The 19,236-nt window shown below is 48.6% G+C and overlaps 1 protein-coding gene across 2 annotated transcripts in view; it reads right to left on the reverse strand.

Moving 5' to 3' along the window:
- IL11RA (interleukin 11 receptor subunit alpha) overlaps positions 1-19,236 on the reverse strand; it is a 278,686-nt gene that overhangs the window by 101,246 nt on the left and 158,204 nt on the right. For both annotated transcript variants that reach the window (XM_085628331.1, XM_085628322.1), the window contains exons 2-4: positions 4,551-4,647; positions 3,795-3,855; positions 3,063-3,229 (exon numbers count right to left, since the gene is read on the reverse strand). In XM_085628331.1, the coding sequence (XP_085484457.1) occupies positions 3,063-3,229; positions 3,795-3,855; positions 4,551-4,647 (325 nt within the window). The remainder of the gene's footprint in view (positions 1-3,062; positions 3,230-3,794; positions 3,856-4,550; positions 4,648-19,236) is intronic.

The following is a 19,236-nucleotide window of genomic DNA, read 5'->3' on the forward strand; positions in this document are numbered from 1 at the left end:
TATCATCTATCCCAGCCTGGTCTGTCTTCTATTCCAGCCTGGTCTATCTTCTATTCCAGCCTGGTCTATCTTCTATTCCAGCCTGGTCTATCTTCTATTCCAGCCTGGTCTATCTTCTATTCCAGCCTGGTCTGTCTTCTATTCCAGCCTGGTCTGTCTTCTGTTTTCTGTTCTAGCCTAATGTGTAATGTTGCGAGTCATGAGGAATGTGTGATGTCAGTAGTGCCAATGTCCTAACCCTGTCAGTGTTGCTGTCTGCAGATGGGAGCAAAACTGGTAACATTCTACATCCGGATAGGGTTCCCTTACTTGTACGGTGTTCCTTAATAAAGTTCTTATCCCTATAGGGTCTTCCCACCAAGTGCAATTCTGAAATGCAGCACTCTGTTCACAATGCTTGTTTGATTGCAACACTAATTGACCTACAGGCTTGTATATAGTATATTTTTATTGTGTTAAATAAGTGCCTTCACTTTAATCTGCACATCATTAATTGCAAAGCTGATATAGCCTTGTTCTCTCGGAGGGACATTATTTAATAGTATTAACGAATGTCCCTCGTATTGTAAAAGTATATCCGCGTGACTGCCGTTTTTATCCTTCTTTAATACGACTATTGTATTGTATGGGGAAAATGTTTTTAGCTGTATGTTTTTAAGGAATGTTTTTTTCCAAAATAAACAGTTTTTGAATAGATGGAGTATGAGAATTTGGGTACCTTCTGTATGATAATAAATGTATTCAAAGCAATAAATGGTACTAGCCCTTTTAATGTCTGGTATTCGGGCTCAGTGGTAGCTAGCCACTGGGCCAGGAGGGCTCTCCGGCTCTCACACTTTCTTTGAGTAAGGGGGTCCCTTCGCTCCAGATCCAACTAATGTTTCTGCTCGTCTCTCCCCTCCCGGGTTCTCGTCAGGGCCAGAACATACCGTAAAGTTCATACTTCAGACATCAGGCTCTGACGCGCGCTCCCATGAGGAGAGTGTTGACAGAGACCTTTCTAGACATAACAAAAAACGCGCCAAGTCTCTCACGCCGAGAGATCCGGAGACCTTGCCCTTCCTCGCTCTCCCCGACACATTGTGCGTTAGAAAAAGACTTTTTAGTTGCACATAACACAAGAAAGGAGAGAACGAGGGGGCGAGAAAGTATGTTTGAAATATAGACTGAGTAAGACCAATAGTATGAGAATGAATATGAGACTGACAGCAGGTGCCCGAAAGGAGAGGCGCGGGAAGAGGGTAAAGGGTCAGGCAGAAGAGATGGAAAGAGCGAGGAAAGGAGCTAAGAATTAGAGCCAGAGAATGAAGGAAGGAGTCATGTAGCACAGGGAGAGAGGTAAGAGTGTAAAGGGGGTGCTACGATACGGAGTCCGAGTCAGCTAGTGAGAGAGATTAACAGGAGTTAGTGAGAGAGGAAGAGAAGAAGTGAGGGAGAGGGAAGCAGGAGAGAGAGAGAGGAAGGAGAAGGGGAGAGAGACTAGGAGCAGAGAACGTGGGAGAAGGGCAGAAGAGAGAAGAAAGAGAAGGACTGAGAGACAGAGAGAAAGAAAAGAACGTGTGGTAACAAATACCGAGTACTTGCGGGACAGGACTCTCACACAGAGATCTTACCAATTATTCTGAAGCGCAATCGCTATGCGCTGTGGCAGTCAGGACTCAAACTCGTGTTGGGAGTATTTTAGCACTGAGAACCGGAAGAACACCTGCTGGACGTCACCTGAGAAGGCCCATGTGGAGAGTATTTCCCACTCAGCTGCACCCGACCCACTCCTCATGACTCACTGTTAGCGAGAACTAACACTGACCCCAGTGGGTGTTCCACCGGGAAGACAAAGGCACCCTCAAAATGCTGGCACTTTTGGAGGTCTCTGAGGTCAGACTGCAGCATCCTGCCCCATCTCCTGATCAGAGTCAAAGTGGCCTCAACTGCCCCCTACCGAGTTCAATCCAGAGGAAAACCAAAAATCAGAGGACTGGGGCACTTCACTTCCAAGCCTATAGAGGTCACGTGCCGAGTCCTACAAGAACCCCCAGTAAAGCAGCGCACTCACAAGCATCCACGAAAGGCCGCTCCGAGACCTTCTACAACAACACTGTATCCGCACCCACTCACAGGCTCATCCCACACAAACACATCTGACAGTGCGTCACCAGCACCCGCAACCAATGAAATCCTGATTCTGTAGGCCCAGGAGCACTCAAGCCAAGAACGAAACACCCTTAACACCAAAGGCTCCAAGGCCACAACCGTCGGCTGAGCAAGAAGTACTTCCTCTTCTCCTCCTCCCTATCCCTACATTGACCTTCAATGAACAGGTCAACACAAGACCTAAAGTCCCTCCCCTGGAGACCAAGGTCAGTCTCAACTCCCAAATGATAGCAGAGGTCAAGCTGAGCCACTACCAGCCTACACTCCTGCACTCGCCAATTCCATATTACTGGGCACCCTCGCTTAGGGTAGCACCATCTATGAATACCCAACTAAGAAATCCTAAAGGCCCATCTCATCTTTGATATAATGACAAGAAAACAATGCACCTAAAAATACTCCGCTGGTTCCTATTCCAGGCCAGAGCACATTACAGTACACAAATGTCTCAAGGGAACCGCATCCATTTACCTTCAGGTGAGGATTGTGTATTACGACCCCATTTGAAACCCATCCCGCACTGTGTCCACACCTAAGTCCTGAACATCCCAAAAACAAGAGTAAAGGATGAGAAGAACAGACAATGTCTCCGTCTAGTCATGGTTGTGGTGCAATCTAACTTCTCCACTCTAATGCCATTCAGTGCGGCACCCCAAAACCCACATTTTCCCTCTGGGCACTACTTACTAAGCTGGAACTCACACTCCCAGTATGGGTCCCCCAGGGGCACTGATAATAATCATGTATTCAGATGATACAACATTCTATAGAAAGATTTCAATATAATTATTTCCTTATTTCTTCTGGGGTGTGTCATGCAGCTAAATCTAAGTAACCCGTATTCATGCTTTCAACACTCGCGCTCCGCCTCAAAGAAATACGGATCCTCTGTATCAAGAACGCTGACTTACAGCCCAGCCGCAGGAAGTAGGAGCTCAGGAGCCTCCCGGCCTCGTCATGGCAGCTGTAGTTCCCCACCGCGGACAAGTCCGCGTTGAACAGGACCAGACGTCCATGATCAGCAAGGAAGCGCACTGGGAATCTGGGAACGCCGTTGAACCTCCACTGCACCACAGAGCTGTCAAGGGAAGCGGAGGAGATCAGAACACGGTTCCATTCAAGTCTTAGCGTGAAGTCATGGAGATGGAAGGTGAAAACCGTGGTTGGTTAGGTCAGCGGTCCACTACAAGAAAGGTTAATATAGAACGGAAGAAATAGAGAAGTATATCCTGAAATCCTTCCTGAAAATTTGAGACAAAAATTGAAAACTATGTTCTGTCTTACTCAACGGCTGCTATCTTGAAAAACTTGAGCACAAGGATATATGACTGTGTTGCAAATTAAAATCTATTCATCCAAATGTGTAAGGCGGTTTAATTTCACATTATGTATATGCTACAGAACACAACCGAAGCAGGAACAAAAACAAAAGATATACTACAGACAGCATCAAAGCGAAAGAGGCCTCCAAGAAGTACATGAGGAACACTTGGTGCTCACCTTTAATTAAATGCTTTAATGTATGTGGGCAACATGCCAGGATCTCTGAGCTGTTGTTATTCAATAGAAGCTGAAGAAAGACTAGCTTCTGTCAGTGTGAGCTGTAAGTCTCGTCACCTATAAAAGTACCTGAGAGAACTTACCTGTCCCTAGACCTGCTGCACGATAAGCTCACGTTGCTTCCAATTGCCCCAAATTTAAAACCTACAACAAAACACGAAGAAACAGACCAATGTATTAGTTATGCCGCCATTCTCTCAGCCATCTTCATCTTAAGGCAAGTTGTCCATGCTATTTCTTGCAAAGATGGACCTCACTGCCCCCGGTTCAAAACAAAGAGTTACTTTAGCCGCGATACACATGATTAAAGAGCTATCTTAATAAAAACATAAGTGGAGCTCTGTAAGGGGCTGCATGAGGAGACACAGGAAAGGCTTGGGTAGCCCACAGAATCTGGAGAATGTGGAGGAAAAGTCTTCACAGTGGAGCCGCTGGGGAAGGGTCCATGCAATGGATGGAAGATCCAAGGGGCCCCGGAGGAGCTCTTGGTGCGGAATTATCATGGTGGACAGGGAAGAGGAAGAGACATGAAAGCGGGTGCAATGGAGAAGGGTAGAGAAGGAGATGCCTCCTGAGCTGTAAACAGGGGGCTTGGCATGCTCCAAGGAGGTGGAAAGAGGTTCCTCAAAGCAATGCTTTGGTGAAGGGGAAACTGTATTGAATTTAGAAAGGGGCTTGGTCAGTCCCAGGTTCGTATACATCTGTACGGCACCCATGGGTGCAGTACAGTGATGACCTCAACAGCGCGTAAGAGGAGCGGACCTCAAAAGCACCTCTACTAATGGTGTATGCCTGGGTGATGGAGCAAATGGGTACATTTTGTTTGTCACTTTCCTTACCTTCCTCTCCCCATTCGGATGACGTCACTGAGGCAGAAACCAAGATGGCCTGCAGAACCACGATCAACCTGCCAATGCATGACGCACAGCGGGTCATCTGGGGGGAAACACAGAAAAACAGCAGACTGTTAGCTTTTAAAGAGTAGTAAACTATGCCTCCCCTCTCTCCTAGACGATCTGTGCTCACCTACTGCAAACAGGTAAAATTGGTTGTAGTCCAGAATGAGGTCAAGCGGTATTACTTGTACAGATAGAATTCTGAGCAATCAATGCATACTCACACACAGGCATCACCAATACACACTTCTTACAGGAAATTACACTAAGAAAAACACTCTCAGGGATAGCATTGCCAGCAAACGATTACAACGTTTTGTATTATAACATGAGACAAGTGTGGTGACATGTAGTGCGCCTTTGAAAAGTCTTCTGCTAAACTATTACAAAATATGTTTTCTTTCCTTTCTCCTTTTCCTTTTGCATCTTAATTTATATGTAGTTTTTACAAGTGTTGACTTGTTGAAAGTGGTATGTGGTTAACTTATGCTAGAGACCTTCACCCACGCCCCACTGCATGCTACGAAACTGCCGATCAGCAATCATGCATGCCACTGGTATAGCCGATTCATCTTACAATATAACACAGGCACCTGCTTTCTAACTGAAACCTGGCTAAACAAGCATTCAACCCCTTGGATCGACCTCATCTCACTACCGAGCTTCTCAATCATTAGCAGCGACTGCAAAGGTTGCAGGGGCGGCGGAACAGCCATTATGCACAAAAGCGATCTCTGTTTAACTCCCTTCTGCACTGCCAAACACCCTACCTTTGAATTGTAGTTGAGCTCTTCACAAATGGCCCCAACCCCATCAAATTCCATGTCATCTATCACCCTCCTGGTAAAAATGTACAACTCCTTGAAGACCTAGCAGGCCTAATATCACAAATCTCTCCAAAAGACAGCACTGACATTATATTAGGAGACATAAACCTACACCTGAACAACACTAAAGACCCCACAGTACAAGCTCTCTCCACCCTCCAGTAAGCGAAGGATCTCACCAAAAACTGCAACATGCAAACACACAACAAGGGCTCTACCCTTGACGCAATCATCTGCAAGCACAACACCCTATCTCGGTGCTCTATCCTATCATCCAACTGGTCAGATCACGATCAAATTATCTTTGATCTCAATACCATCCATCATCGTTCATACCAATGCAGCCGTCTCAAGCGCTGGGCAAGGAACATCCACCAAATCCCCCAAGCGGAGCTACAAGCATTAGTCAGTACCCAAATCCTACCTCCACCCGACATATCTCCTGAGGACCTCACCGCCCACTACACCCCAAAAATTACAGAACTCATGGAAACAATCGCCCTCTGAAGCTCAAGAAATCAAGAAATTTCCACTCCAGATCCTGGTTCAACAAAGACCTGAACAATGAAAGGAGACAACTCAGTTTAGCTGAAAGAAACTGGAGACAACCGTTGCAATCCAATCTATCGATCCTCCAGGCTTACCACCAAAAAATTAAAAAAAACATCTTCAAAGAAAAATCCACCTTCTTCCGAGATCAACTTGACTGGTCTACGATCAGACCCAAAGACCAATTCAACATCATCAAACAGCAAACCCCCTCCTTTATCCAATATTCAATTAACAACTCTTCAAAGCGCTGTGAAGAATTCGCTACATTTTTCACTGAAAAAATATATAGCGTTGAACTATCTCTTGAGCCACCCACCTCCCCATCCAGCACCAAAGATGCCTCCTGTGGAAAGGGTTCACCCATAGACCTACCGTTAATGAATGGATGCCTCCCCCTCTCTCTAACACAGTTCACCAACCTCCACCCCTTGCAACTTGAAAATAACGTAACCTGGTCTAAATTGAACTGTACCCCTGAAGAAGAAGTCTTTAAGTTACTCTCCAGCATGAAGCCGGCATCTCACATCTCCGACCCCCCTCCCTGCTGTGATTGCAAAAAATCTCAGGCACATCATCTCTCCTATTTGGACCAAAACCATTAACTCCTCGCAATCGAGCGGCTCTATGCCAGCTCAACTCGCACTCAGTCAAGTCACCCCCTCATCAAAAAACTGGATGCCGACCAGAACAACCTCAATAGCTACAGACCTATAACCAACCTCCCCCTCCTTGCCAAAACCACTGAAAAATGTATGTTTGCTCAACTCAACACTCACATTGAAAAATACAATCTGCTTGACACCTTCCAATCTAAGTTCAGGAAAGGCTGCAGCACAGAGACTGTTACAGTAAACATCATGGACAACCTACAGAGATCTTTGGACAACGGGCAGGTCTGCCTCCTAGTCCTCTCCGCCCCTTTAAACACCGTCAACCACAACATCCTCTTACGACCCTCTCGCAGCATGCAGGAATCAACCGAGTGTCCTTCAGTGGTCCAACTCCTTTCTAAGCCAATGCTCACAACTAATCCAGCTCAACAACGGACCCAGAAAAACAACACCAGTCTCTCAAGGAGTCCCTACAGGGTCAACAGTGTCTCCTACACTATTCAACCTCCATATGGAACCCCTTGTAATGATCCTGTGGCAAACTAGAATAGCCTACCACCTATATGCAGATGACACCCAACTCTACACGAACATCTCGTCACCATTTTCTTTTGCCATTTTACTGTTACTATGTACTGTTGTATGCACTCCTCTGGTAATCTCGTACAATTGCCGCTGTACTCTGTAAAGCGCGGTGCATATATGTGTACCGTAACTACCTAAAAATTGTATTAGCAACTGTCTCTGATGCCCTTGTATACCTGGTCACACACTGTCACCGTGTATCTGTATACTCCAAATGCATCTTACTTAGTCGCTGCTTCTGCACGTCCTAGTGCACCTCATCCCATCCCCTCCGTGTGTTTCCGTACTTACTCCAAATGCATCTCATGTAGTCGCTGCTTCTGCACGTCCTGGTGCACCTCATCCCATCCCCTCCGTGTGTTTCCGTACTTACTCCAAATGTATCTCAGGTAGTCGCTGCTTGTGCGAACTCTGTGACGCGCTCTGATCATGCCCTCGGGTCAAGTTTGCTCTATACAAAACCCAGTAAATAAAGGATTGTAATGCGACAGCAACCTCCTACAGCTGTGCTGAAAAAGCAAATCATATTTAAAAGGAGCTCATTAGGAATAAGCCGGTCCATGAGACGGGAATCGATAAATAGTAGGATGTGATATTTATGCGATATTTTGCACTATATATCATCTTACTCATGCACTCGCTTATTGTGGTCCTTTCTTTAGGTAAGAGGGAATTGTGCGATCTGTCGCAGGTGAATTTTGAAGAGGTAAAGCCACTGACAGCCAATCAGAAGGTGTGAAGTGGCGGATGACGCATGAGAAGGTTGGGTGCCGTCACGGGCAATCTCTGACTCAGCTGCAGTAATAGTAGCAGAAGTCGTCCTCTGTCGTGGCCTAGCGCGGGAAAATTGGCTCACAAAGTCCATGGGAATCGGGTCTGTGTGTTAGAAAGGAAGCGTCTGACTGGGTGTGCGCTGTGTGGGTGGTCGCTTTGCTTTCGTTGAAAGAGCAGGAGTGCTGGGCGGGAAGACTCCTAGGGTAGACGCGATAGTGAACGGGAATCAGGCCCATGTGTTAGAAAGGTAACGGCTGGCTGCGTGTGCTGTGCGGGTGGGTGCTAAGGTTGTGCTACAAGAGCATGAGTGATGGGTAGGAGGACTCCTATGGTAGACCTGGTGGTAGTGAATGAAAATCAGGGCTGTGTACTAATTGGAAATTAGCTCTGTGTGTTAGAAAGGAAGCGGCTGACTGTGTGTACTGTGTGGGTGGTGGCTTAGACAGCGTTACTAGAGCAGGAGTGCTGGGTAGAAGGACTCCTAGGGTACACCTGGTAGTGAATGGAAATCAGGGATGTGTGTTAGAAAGGAAACGAATGACTGTGTGTGCTCTGTGTGTGGTGGCTATGGTTGTGTTACTAGAGCATGAGTTATGGGTAGGAGGACTCCTAGGGTAGACCTGGTAGTGAATGGAAATCAGGTCTGTGTGCTAGAAAGGAAGCGTCTGACTGTGTGCACTGCGTGGGTGGTGGCTTAGACTGTGTTACAAGAGCATGAGTGATGGGCGAGAGGACTCCAAGGGTAGACCTGGTAGTGAATGGAAATCAGGTCTGTGTGCTAGAAAGGAAGCGTCTGACTGTGTGCACTGCGTGGGTGGTTGCTTTGGTTGTGTTGCAAGAGCATGAGTGCTGGGCGAGAGGACTCCAAGGGTAGACCTGGTAGTGAATGGAAATCAGGGCTGTGTGTTAGAAAGGAAGCGTCTGACTGTGTGCACTGCGTGGGTGGTGGCTTAGACTGTGTTACAAGAGCATGAGTGATGGGCGAGAGGACTCCAAGGGTAGACCTGGTAGTGAATGGAAATCAGGGCTGTGTGTTAGAAAGGAAGCGACTGACTGTGTGCACTGTGCAGGTGGTTGCTTTGGCTGTGTTGCAAGAGCATGAGTGATGGGTAGGAGGACCCTAGGGTAGACCTGATAGGCCATGAGGAGGCCAAAGCCTTCTATGCTGATGGGCACGAATGTCTTGAAGGACTGCAGCTGTGAGGTGTGCATAGCGAGCAGGGTTTGCCCATGGCATGTTTCTTGAACAGGAGGCTACCATGGTATGTCGTTGCCAGGAGAACTCAGATTGTGTTTGGTGGCCACAGGTTGCCCATGACCTCTGAATTTGGCAGATGGTTATAGGCAGAACTGTGTGTGGGCAGGCAGGTGACGGGCATGGTCTGGACAGATTACCCTGGACATATCTGTACCCACCACCACTGCATGCCACCGCTGGGGCAGTTTAAACACTTGCTTTACCGCTAGATTCACAGCCTACAGGGGAACACGCGTGTACACCGCCAGACCCACCCCGCACAGGATAAATAAATACACGTGACCAAGTAGCTATTAAAGTGACATAGATTAATTCAAGGTGACTTTCACTGAGACAAAACCGACCCCAAGTCCAAAGTAGTGAGAGTACACGGAGTCAGTCTCAGTGCCTCCGGACACTGGGCCGATCCACCGTGCACCCATCCAGCCCGGAAGCCGAGCGCTCAGGAAGGGCTGATTAAGTCCAGTCCGCATAAACACAGATCCGGTTGCTGCACAACACTGGCTCCAAGGCCAGGGACGATTTACGTTTAACATACTTCGTAAGGGGGGATCGTTTATTAGAGACCAGTCCCTGGTCGTCCAGGAATAGGTTTTGCATTAGTAGCCTGTGTTCCTTACTGTTTGTACAGAAGCCTGTCAGCGCTTCTAGCCTCGCCGAGAGTGGACTCTGAGGTCTGTAGCAAAGGGTCAGCGCTTCTAGCCTCGCCGAGGGTGGACTCTGAGGTCTGTAGCAAAGGGTCAGCGCATCTAGCCTCGCCGAGGGTGGACTCTGAGGTCTGTAGCAAAGGGTCAGCGCTTCTAGCCTCGCCGAGGGTGGACTCTGAGGTCTGTAGCAAAGGGTCAGCGCATCTAGCCTCGCCGAGGGTGGACTCTGAGGTCTGTAGCAAAGGGTCAGAGCTTCTAGACTCGCCGAGGGTGGACTCTGAGGTCTGTAGCAAAGGGTCAGCGCATCTAGCCTCGCCGAGGGTGGACTCTGAGGTCTGAAGCAAAGGGTCAGCGCTGCTAGCCTCTCCTGGAGGACTCGGAGGTCTGTAGCAAAGGGTCAGCGCTTCTAGCCTCGCCGAGGGTGGACTCTGAGGTCTGTAGCAAAGGGTCAGCGCATCTAGCCTCGCCGAGGGTGGACTCTGAGGTCTGTAGCAAAGGGTCAGCGCTTCTAGCCTCGCCGAGGGTGGACTCTGAGGTCTGTAGCAAAGGGTCAGCGCATCTAGCCTCGCCGAGGGTGGACTCTGAGGTCTGTAGCAAAGGGTCAGAGCTTCTAGACTCGCCGAGGGTGGACTCTGAGGTCTGTAGCAAAGGGTCAGCGCATCTAGCCTCGCCGAGGGTGGACTCTGAGGTCTGAAGCAAAGGGTCAGCGCTGCTAGACTCTCCTGGAGGACTCGGAGGTCTGTAGCAAAGGGTCAGCGCTTCTAGCCTCGCCGAGGGTGGACTCTGAGGTCTGTAGCAAAGGGTCAGAGCATCTAGCCTCGCCGAGGGTGGACTCTGAGGTCTGTAGCAAAGGGTCAGAGCTTCTAGACTCGCCGAGAGTGGACTCTGAGGTCTGTAGCAAAGGGTCAGCGCATCTAGCCTCGCCGAGGGTGGACTCTGAGGTCTGTAGCAAAGGGTCAGCGCTTCTAGCCTCGCCGAGGGTGGACTCTGAGGTCTGTAGCAAAGGGTCAGCGCATCTAGCCTCGCCGAGGGTGAACTCTGAGGTCTGTAGCAAAGGGTCAGAGCTTCTAGACTCGCCGAGGGTGGACTCTGAGGTCTGTAGCAAAGGGTCAGCGCATCTAGCCTCGCCGAGGGTGGACTCTGAGGTCTGAAGCAAAGAGTCAGCGCTTCTAGCCTCTCCTGGAGGACTCGGAGGTCTGTAGCAAAGGGTCAGCGCTTCTAGCCTCGCCGAGGGTGGACTCTGAGGTCTGTAGCAAAGGGTCAGCGCATCTAGCCCCGCCAAGGGTGGACTCTGAGGTCTGTAGCAAAGGGTCAGCGCTTCTAGACTCGCCGAGGGTGGACTCTGAGGTCTGTAGCAAAGGGTCAGCGCATCTAGCCTCGTCGAGGGTGGACTCTGAGGTCTGAAGCAAAGGGTCAGCGCTTCTAGCCTCTCCTGGAGGACTCGGAGGTCTGTAGCAAAGGGTCAGCGCTTCTAGCCTCACCGAGGGTGGACTCTGAGGTCTGTAGCAAAGGGTCAGTGCATCTAGCCTCGCCGAGGGTGGACTCTGAGGTCTGTAGCAAAGGGTCAGCGCATCTAGCCTCGCCGAGGGTGGACTCTGAGGTCTGTAGCAAAGGGTCAGCGCTTCTAGCCTCGCCGAGGGTGGACTCTGAGGTCTGTAGCAAAGGGTCAATGTTTCCAGCCTCTCCGAGGATGGACTCTGAGGTCTGGAGCAAAGGGTTAGCGCTTCTAGCCTCTCCGAAGATGGACACTGAGGTCTGTAGCAAAGGGTCAGTGTTTCCAGCCTCTCCGAGGATAGACTCTAAGGTCTGTAGCAAAGGGTCAGAGCTTCTAGGCTCTCCGAGGATGGATTCTGAGGTCTGCAGCAAAGGGTCAGCGCTTCTAGGCTCTCCGAGGATGGATTCTGAGGTCTGTAGCAAAGGGTTAGCGCTTCTAGCCTCTCCAAGGATGGACTCGGAGGTCTGTAGCAAAGGGTCAGTGTTTCCAGCCTCTCTGAGGATGGACTCTAAGGTCTGTAGCAAAGCGTTAGAGCTTCGTAGCAAACGGTTAGCACTTCTAGCCTCTCCGAAGATGGACTCCGAGGTCTGTAGCAAAGGGTCAGTGTTTTCAGCCTCTCAGAGGATGAATTCTGAGGTCTGTAGCAAAGAGTCAGTGTTTCCAGCCTCTCCGAGGACAGACTCTGAGGTCTGTAGCAAAGGGTTAGCGCTTCTAGCCTCTCCGAGGATGGACTCCGAGGTCTGTAGCAAAGGGTCAGTTTTTCCAGCCTCTCAGAGGAAGGATTCTGAGGTCTGTAGCAAAGAGTCAGTGTTTCCAGCCTCTCCGAGGACAGACTCTGAGGTCTGTAGCAAAGGGTCAGTGTTTCCAGCCTCTCCGAGGATGGACTCTGAAGTCTGTAGCAAAGGGTCAGTGTTTCCAGCCTCTCCGAGGAGGGGCTCTGAGGTCTGTAGCAAAGGGTCAGTGCTTACAGCCTCCCTGAGGAAGTACAGTGAGGTTTGCAGTAAAGGGTTAGTGTTTCGAGCCTCTCTGATGGCGGACCGTGAGGTCTGTAGTAAAGGGCAAATGCTTTCAGCTTCTCTGAGGACAGACCCTAAGGTCTGTGGTTACCAAACAGATCTTCCAGTCTCTGAGGATGGATTGTGAGGCCCCCAGTAACTGGCCAGCTCTTTCAGCCTCTAACAATGGATTGTGATGTCTGTACTAAGTACTTAGCTCTTCCAACTCGAGGAAGGACAGTCAGGTCTGTATTAAGCACTCAGCTCTTCCAGCCTCTGCGGGCGGACCGTGAGGTCTGAAGTAACCTGCCAGGTCTTTCAGATTCTGGAGCTAGCCTGTGAGGTCTGTAGTAAGCACTCCGCTTTTCTAACCACACTCAGTGTGAGGTCTGTAGTAATCACTCAGCTCTCCCAGCCCCACCATGAGGTTTGTAGTGAGCACTTTACTCATAGAGGGCCCACTATGAGATATAGTTCTTCCAGCCCCACCTTGAGGTCTGTAGGGAGCACTTTATTCTCCCACCCTCTGAGGGCCGACTATGACGTCCGTAGTAAGCACTCCACTCTTTCAGCCTCTGAGGGCGACCTTGAGGTGTGTAGTGAGTACTCACTTCTCCCGACCTGTGGAGACGGTCTGTGAGGTCTGTAGTATATAATCTCTGTACAAAGAGGATGGACCGTGTGATCTGAAGTAGCTTGTCAGCTCTACCGGTCTCTGGCGACAGATTGTGAGAGCTGTAGTAACCACTAAGTTCTTCCAGCCTCTGAGGCAAGGTTAGAGGTCAATATCGTCTGGTTGGCAAGTTGAGATGATGTCATGTAACATAATATTTATTTTAAAAGTGCACGTTTAACCATGGAGTATCAGAGTGCTGAACGGCAAATGTGTATTGCTCTTCAAAGGTACTAATGTTATCGACCTCAGAAAGATGAAAGGAGGAATTGACCTGCTCGGATTCAAACCTGAAACCACCAGGCCAGGTACAGATTTCTGCCTTCGGTGCATTAGCTCACTGAGTCGTCAGACTCGGAGCCGGACTTCAGAAGGCAACAAGAGGCATCTGTCTCAAAATTGCAGCATCGCATCTATTCGAACAAGCTTGCTCTGTCCGTCTTTAAAAACTAGTTTCATGTGATTTTTTTAAATTATTAATGATTTATTAATGTTGTGTGATTTTAAGTAAGTGTACATACACGCCCGAGGGCCTCTTGGAACTACCTTTGGGATTTGGCAGGAGCAGGCCAGCAGGATGAATAAACTTCTGTTTTCCTCGAACCTACTTGCAACACTTTTAAAATGTTTTTGCTGTAAAGTGCCTTGATGGCTGTGCGGCGTAAAAAGCCTTCCAAGCGCATATTTTAAATATTTGGTATTAACAAGATGCCTGTGCTTTCACCGCGCTATGTCACTTGTCTACGTCCATTTATTAGGACTGAGGCATACTTACCTCAGTGTCGACACAATGAGGCGTGTGTACCACTCAGAGGACTGGATGTACACAAACACCTCGCTTGTGCACCAGGCCACGCCTGGCAGGAGTAGCCTGCTTTGCCCAGCCGGGTCCGCATACCGTGCCCGGCCAGCCAGACACCACGCCCGCCGGCCCAGAACAGCCGGGAAGGCCGACGAGAGGCCCCTTCTGTGCACACAGATGTCTGCTCTCCAGAGGCGCTGAAAGGGCTGGGTCACCGAGAGCAGGTCTCACGCCGGAGGATTGACACGAGAACCTCACACCTGCAGTCTAAATATACACAGAACCACTCGCCACCCTTGGAATGGAGCGCGAGGCCTGCCACGCGATGGAGTGCACGGGGGCAACCAAGCCACAGCTCCGCGGTGCTCAAGATCACACAAGGAGCTCCCCCTCGCTGAGGGTGACCCTTCACGGTTCGAACAGGAACTGGAGAACTAGGTTCGAATCTCGGCAACGGCTCACCAGCCTGTGATTCTGGGAAAATCACTTAAATCCCCCATGCCTCCAAATATGAATGTGTAACATAACTGGTGCTCATGTAAAGCGCTCTACCTTCGGGTCGAGTTCGCGCTATATAAAACTGCAAAAATAAATAGATACAAAAATAAAAAAATTAGCAGACCAGATTCAAAGGTATAATTCGAATAATGACGCAAGGCTGGCTTAAGGTCTACACACCAAAAAGAGTCCGAGGTCGGCCATAAATACTAACATTATTGAAGTGTGTGGTGTACTACAAGGTATGCCAGTGCTTCTTAGCGTAGGCACGCGCGCTGCACCACTGCAAGGCGGCACTGCAGGGGGTTGAAACCCCTATCTCAGGGCTTTAAGTGGGATGAAAAAACTGGGGGGTCTCTCAAAGGGGCGTGGCCAATACAATTAAGGGCGTGGCTTTAAAACACATAAACTAATAATCTGTGTTTAGCACAGAGTGTCCGACTTTTATTTTGCTGATCCTGTCATTGCGTCCAGATATATGATACAACAAGTCACATCATACCTACAAGTCAGGACTATTGGCTTTGTCAATGGTTGCTAGTTGCATATGATAAATAAGCAGCAACTATGGCTTGTATATAATATTGAAGAAACTTCCACTTAAAATCCTGGTGACACAACGACAATGTTGCTGCTCCTGAGTTTCAAAAAGAGAAGGGAAATCCAGAGAGGAAATGACTCTCTTTAAAGGATTTCCCTCCCCTACAACGCTCACCACGTGCACATCGAAGTGCCTGCTGTCACTGCAGTCCCAAAAAATAAAACGGACCGCCTGTGCCGGGCACAAAACAGAGCCGATAGAGAACCGTTTCGAGGCCCCCATAAAAAACACTGCCGGTGCACAGACCCGGTGAGACCCGGCCCACTTAAAGCCCTGCCCTATCTCTTGATGCACAAAGTCCGTGACCCGAGGAACAGTGCGATCACTTTTTATATCTTCACTTCGAAGCACTTGTTGCGCACTCTCTTTAGATTTTCCATTCACAAGCAATCTACTCCCACCTATTATTACACCAGTGTAGGGAAGAGGGGGGTGGGGGGTGCTACACATAAGCAAATGTTACCTGCAGGGGAATGGGCGCTTCAGAGTGAGTATGTCTTGGAAGTAAGTGAACATGGGCAATATTCGAAGAGCTCCGCCCGTGTCCCATACAATTTGAGTTTTACGTCTTTCAAGGGCAGGAGTAAATTAGTATGTAGGACAAAACCAGGAGTGACTACCCCCAATGTGTGGAGATTTTGTGGAAGCGGTTTCTTTAACGGGGGGTAGAGGGGTGAGGGAACTATTTTCAAAGTTCCCTTCTCTTTGCAAAGTGTTCGGACATTTCTAAAATGCCCGTGATACCCCATCCGACAAAGGAAAGCTAGGCATTTAAAAAAGAATTCCAGAAGTACTCCAGGAAACCACGACATGACACCTTCAACGCCTGGTCACGAGTAGTAGGCGCTATATAAAAATGCACGTCAAAGCTTCCCACGAGTGCCCCGCTACCCACTGAGAATTGCAATCTCCTCCAAACATAGGAGTAAATATACAGGAGTACTTAAAAAAAAAACAAGAAATAGAACGTTAGATCTACAGCGGGGTACACATTCCTGCGTTGTCTGTACAGAATTGAAACATTCCTCTGCGGTGTGGGGCTAGTGGAGGGGCAAGCTTTGGCATGTGGCGACCAATCTAAAACAGAAATGTTATACACTGCATAATGACAGCTCCATTCCCTGCAATTAGCCGCTCTCTAAACTGAAACAAAAATGTCAACAAGAGGCGCATTCTTGAACTGTGCTGTCAGGGTTAAAAGGGCGCCATGAATGGCTCCACATCTCCCGGGCTGATGGCTTCAAGCCAACACCCAGTCACAAAAGCCGCACATGTCGATTCGGCTGATAAGGGATTCTAGAGGTCTCAGCGCCTGGAAAAGAACAACTGACCCGTGCGGTTCTGACGACCATCCCGTGTCAGACTCCGCGCAGACAACTCACGTTTCCACGTTCAATGAATGACTATCTCCGTCAAGCCAGGAGTGGTCTCGGGTTTTTTGTGTGCCTTTTTTTGCAGTTTTCTATAGCGCGAAGTCGACCCGTAGGTATTGCAGCGCTTTACGCGAACACCAGTTACATTACACATGGACACATTGGGGACACAGCCTGCTTTTCTGTACAGGGCTGTCTTGTCTTATGACAACGTCACACCCATGTGCTAGTGACTTGAGTCTACATACACTAAGTAACTAACTAAGCGGTCTCTTCCAGAGAGCTGAGGTCTGGGAGCGAGGCGAAGGCTTCGATTTCTCCTTAAAGAACTGGGTTCCAGAAGGTCCGGCTATATTTTGGTGCTGGAACGATGTTGACTGTTGGCATCGGGGGCCGTATTACAGATACGGTGCACTTTCGACACACCTTTCAAAAGCTGTGCGGGGTGTAAACAAGGAAAGTGCGCTGTATTTGAACGAATGAACTGCTGCAGGGCAGCCATGAACTCGCACTGTCCTGGGACAGCCAATACACGTGAAATACAGAGCAGCTGTTTAAAACCTGCCCCATGTTTCACTATGCAGGCGTCAATCTGCCTACACTTTTAAGGGGGATTAGAGACCCCCTTACAGGCAGGTGCATTGAGTGACTACACTCACTGCAAGGGGTTGTCTAAAGGGGGGTGGGGGGGTTCATAGACCACCCTTCCTCCCTCCCAGATGGCTGCCTTTAAGAGGCGCACTGAAAGTGTGCCACTGGTTTGTGGTGTACTTTCAGTGCACCTCTTAAAGGCAGGTTTGCTTCTGTGCCTATGCCGGTAATACAGCACGGATGCAGAGACAAAGTGATCCCCTCATTTGCATGGGCCACGCCCCCATGCAAATGAGGGAACACTCTTTCATGATAGCGCTGGTGCAGCACGTGCACCAACGCTATCTGTATTACAGAAGGGAACGCACAAGCGTCCGTGTCCCCTTCTGTAATACCATTGTGCCCTAGTGGCGCTCAAAGTGGGCGCACACGCCCGCTGAGCCCCTGGGGCACAATGCATAAGTTGGCCCCACATCTCTAAAAACATGGTGTTTCAAAAAACAAATCCATGCTTAAGAACAAGCTGGTGTATCCATCAGACATGTTAAAAAGGTTAAAAAAAAATAGCCAAAATGGCTGCCGGTGTCATGTGTATGCTTTAATACATATGTACGTGCATGCAAAACCGTGGTGGCCACTTTGGAAAGGTTTAATTTAGGCTGATCGATGTGTGTTCGCAAACAAGATGAATGTGCTTGGGGTAGAAAAAGAAGAAAACGAGTGGGCCTGTAGACCTCACCAGCTATGCCCCTCTGCCCCCCCAAAAAGACGAAAAAAACAACCCAAAATATTAAAAAAGAAACAGGGAGTGTGACAGGAATGGGAGGGGGCAGGGAAATATGAGATTAGGAAGTCCTGTAAAGCACAAGAGGGGGTGGGGCCTTCCTGTAAGCAAGCTTTGCAAAGCCAACATGTGCCCCCTTTGCGATCTATTGGCTTTGCCAATGCCTTTTGGCAATGCTGTGCCGCATGGCCAAAGGGTGATAAAAATAAAAAGGTGCGATGACACAGCCACAACATTAATTCAGTAATCGTAAAGGGCAACCCTGTATCCCTAGGAACCTGGGTAAGTGATATATTAAAAAACAATGGCTCCTTCGGAGGAAGCAGAACAAGCCTTTGCTTCATAGGCAAACATAGTTAAGTATCAACAGATGCCGCTATATCACATAGTTTAACCCCTTGTGTGCCCCGCCCTTTCCCCGCCCTGTGCCGGGCGTTGAATTAGCGGGCGGGGTTCATGACGAGATAGTCTCGTCATGGGCACAGCGCAACCGCGGCCCATGACGAGACCATCTCGTCATGGGCACTCAAGGGGTTAAAGTAAAAATACATTGGCAAATAATACAGCAATAAATATAGATCTTGTCAATGTGTCAACGGTGCGCTGGTGAATGGCAGTGAATAGTGAATTAAGTGAGGACAACTGTGCAACACCTGAAATGACAAATAGGACAGAGGAACATATAGAAGAGACCACATTAATTCAATTATACTGGCTGACTCCATTTTGGAGTCCACTACACAGTGGATAACAATATATATAAATCTAAATGTTAGAGCATCAATGTTTCGACCCCTTTAATGATCTATGTTCCACATGGTCTTCATCAGGACAATAAAGTAGCACCAAGACCACAAGTAACTCACACACAAGAGAAAGGGTAATACATCCTCTCTCGTCGCATTTAGAAACACTCTCATAAGTCATAATCAGTGTTAGTCAGCTCTGGAAGAGGTTTATCCCGACACTGATTGCTGAAAGGTGGTGGATTGCACGGTTGATGCAAGGGCCCAATAAATGGACCAGCATTATTGCTGACTTATGAGAATGTTTCTAAATGGGAGACTATTTAATTCACTAATTACTGCACCGTTCACCAAAGCACCTTTTACATATTAGTACTAATGGGGTGAATCAGAGCTAGGTAATTCCTGGTGCTTCTAAAGTTTTGTGTAGTTGTGTTAGAATACAAAGTCCAAACTATTGCGGAGCTCAAAGGGAGGGGAATCACCCTAACTCTCCAAACGTAAGACCCTGGGGTCCTTACTGAATTATGATAGCAGTCGTTGGCTCACACATCCCTCTGGTGTGGACAGAGAAATTGCAATGGTTAAACAAAACAGAAGAAAAATGTGTCGTTCTTTTTCAATCTTTGTCTTTAATTCTTTCGGCCCACCTTTCACATATTGACAAGATCTACATTAATTGCTGTATTCTATGTGCTACAGAGAAATCTGTTGATACTTAACTATGTTTGCTATGAACTAAAGGCTTTCCTTGTTCCACCGAGCGTACCATTGTTTAGGTCTTGACTAGCGACGCAGCGCATGCGCTCCTCGGCTT

The sequence above is a fragment of the Triturus cristatus genome, chromosome 2_1, assembly GCF_964204655.1.
Source record: "Triturus cristatus chromosome 2_1, aTriCri1.1, whole genome shotgun sequence".
Classification (NCBI taxonomy): Eukaryota; Metazoa; Chordata; class Amphibia; order Caudata; family Salamandridae; genus Triturus; species Triturus cristatus.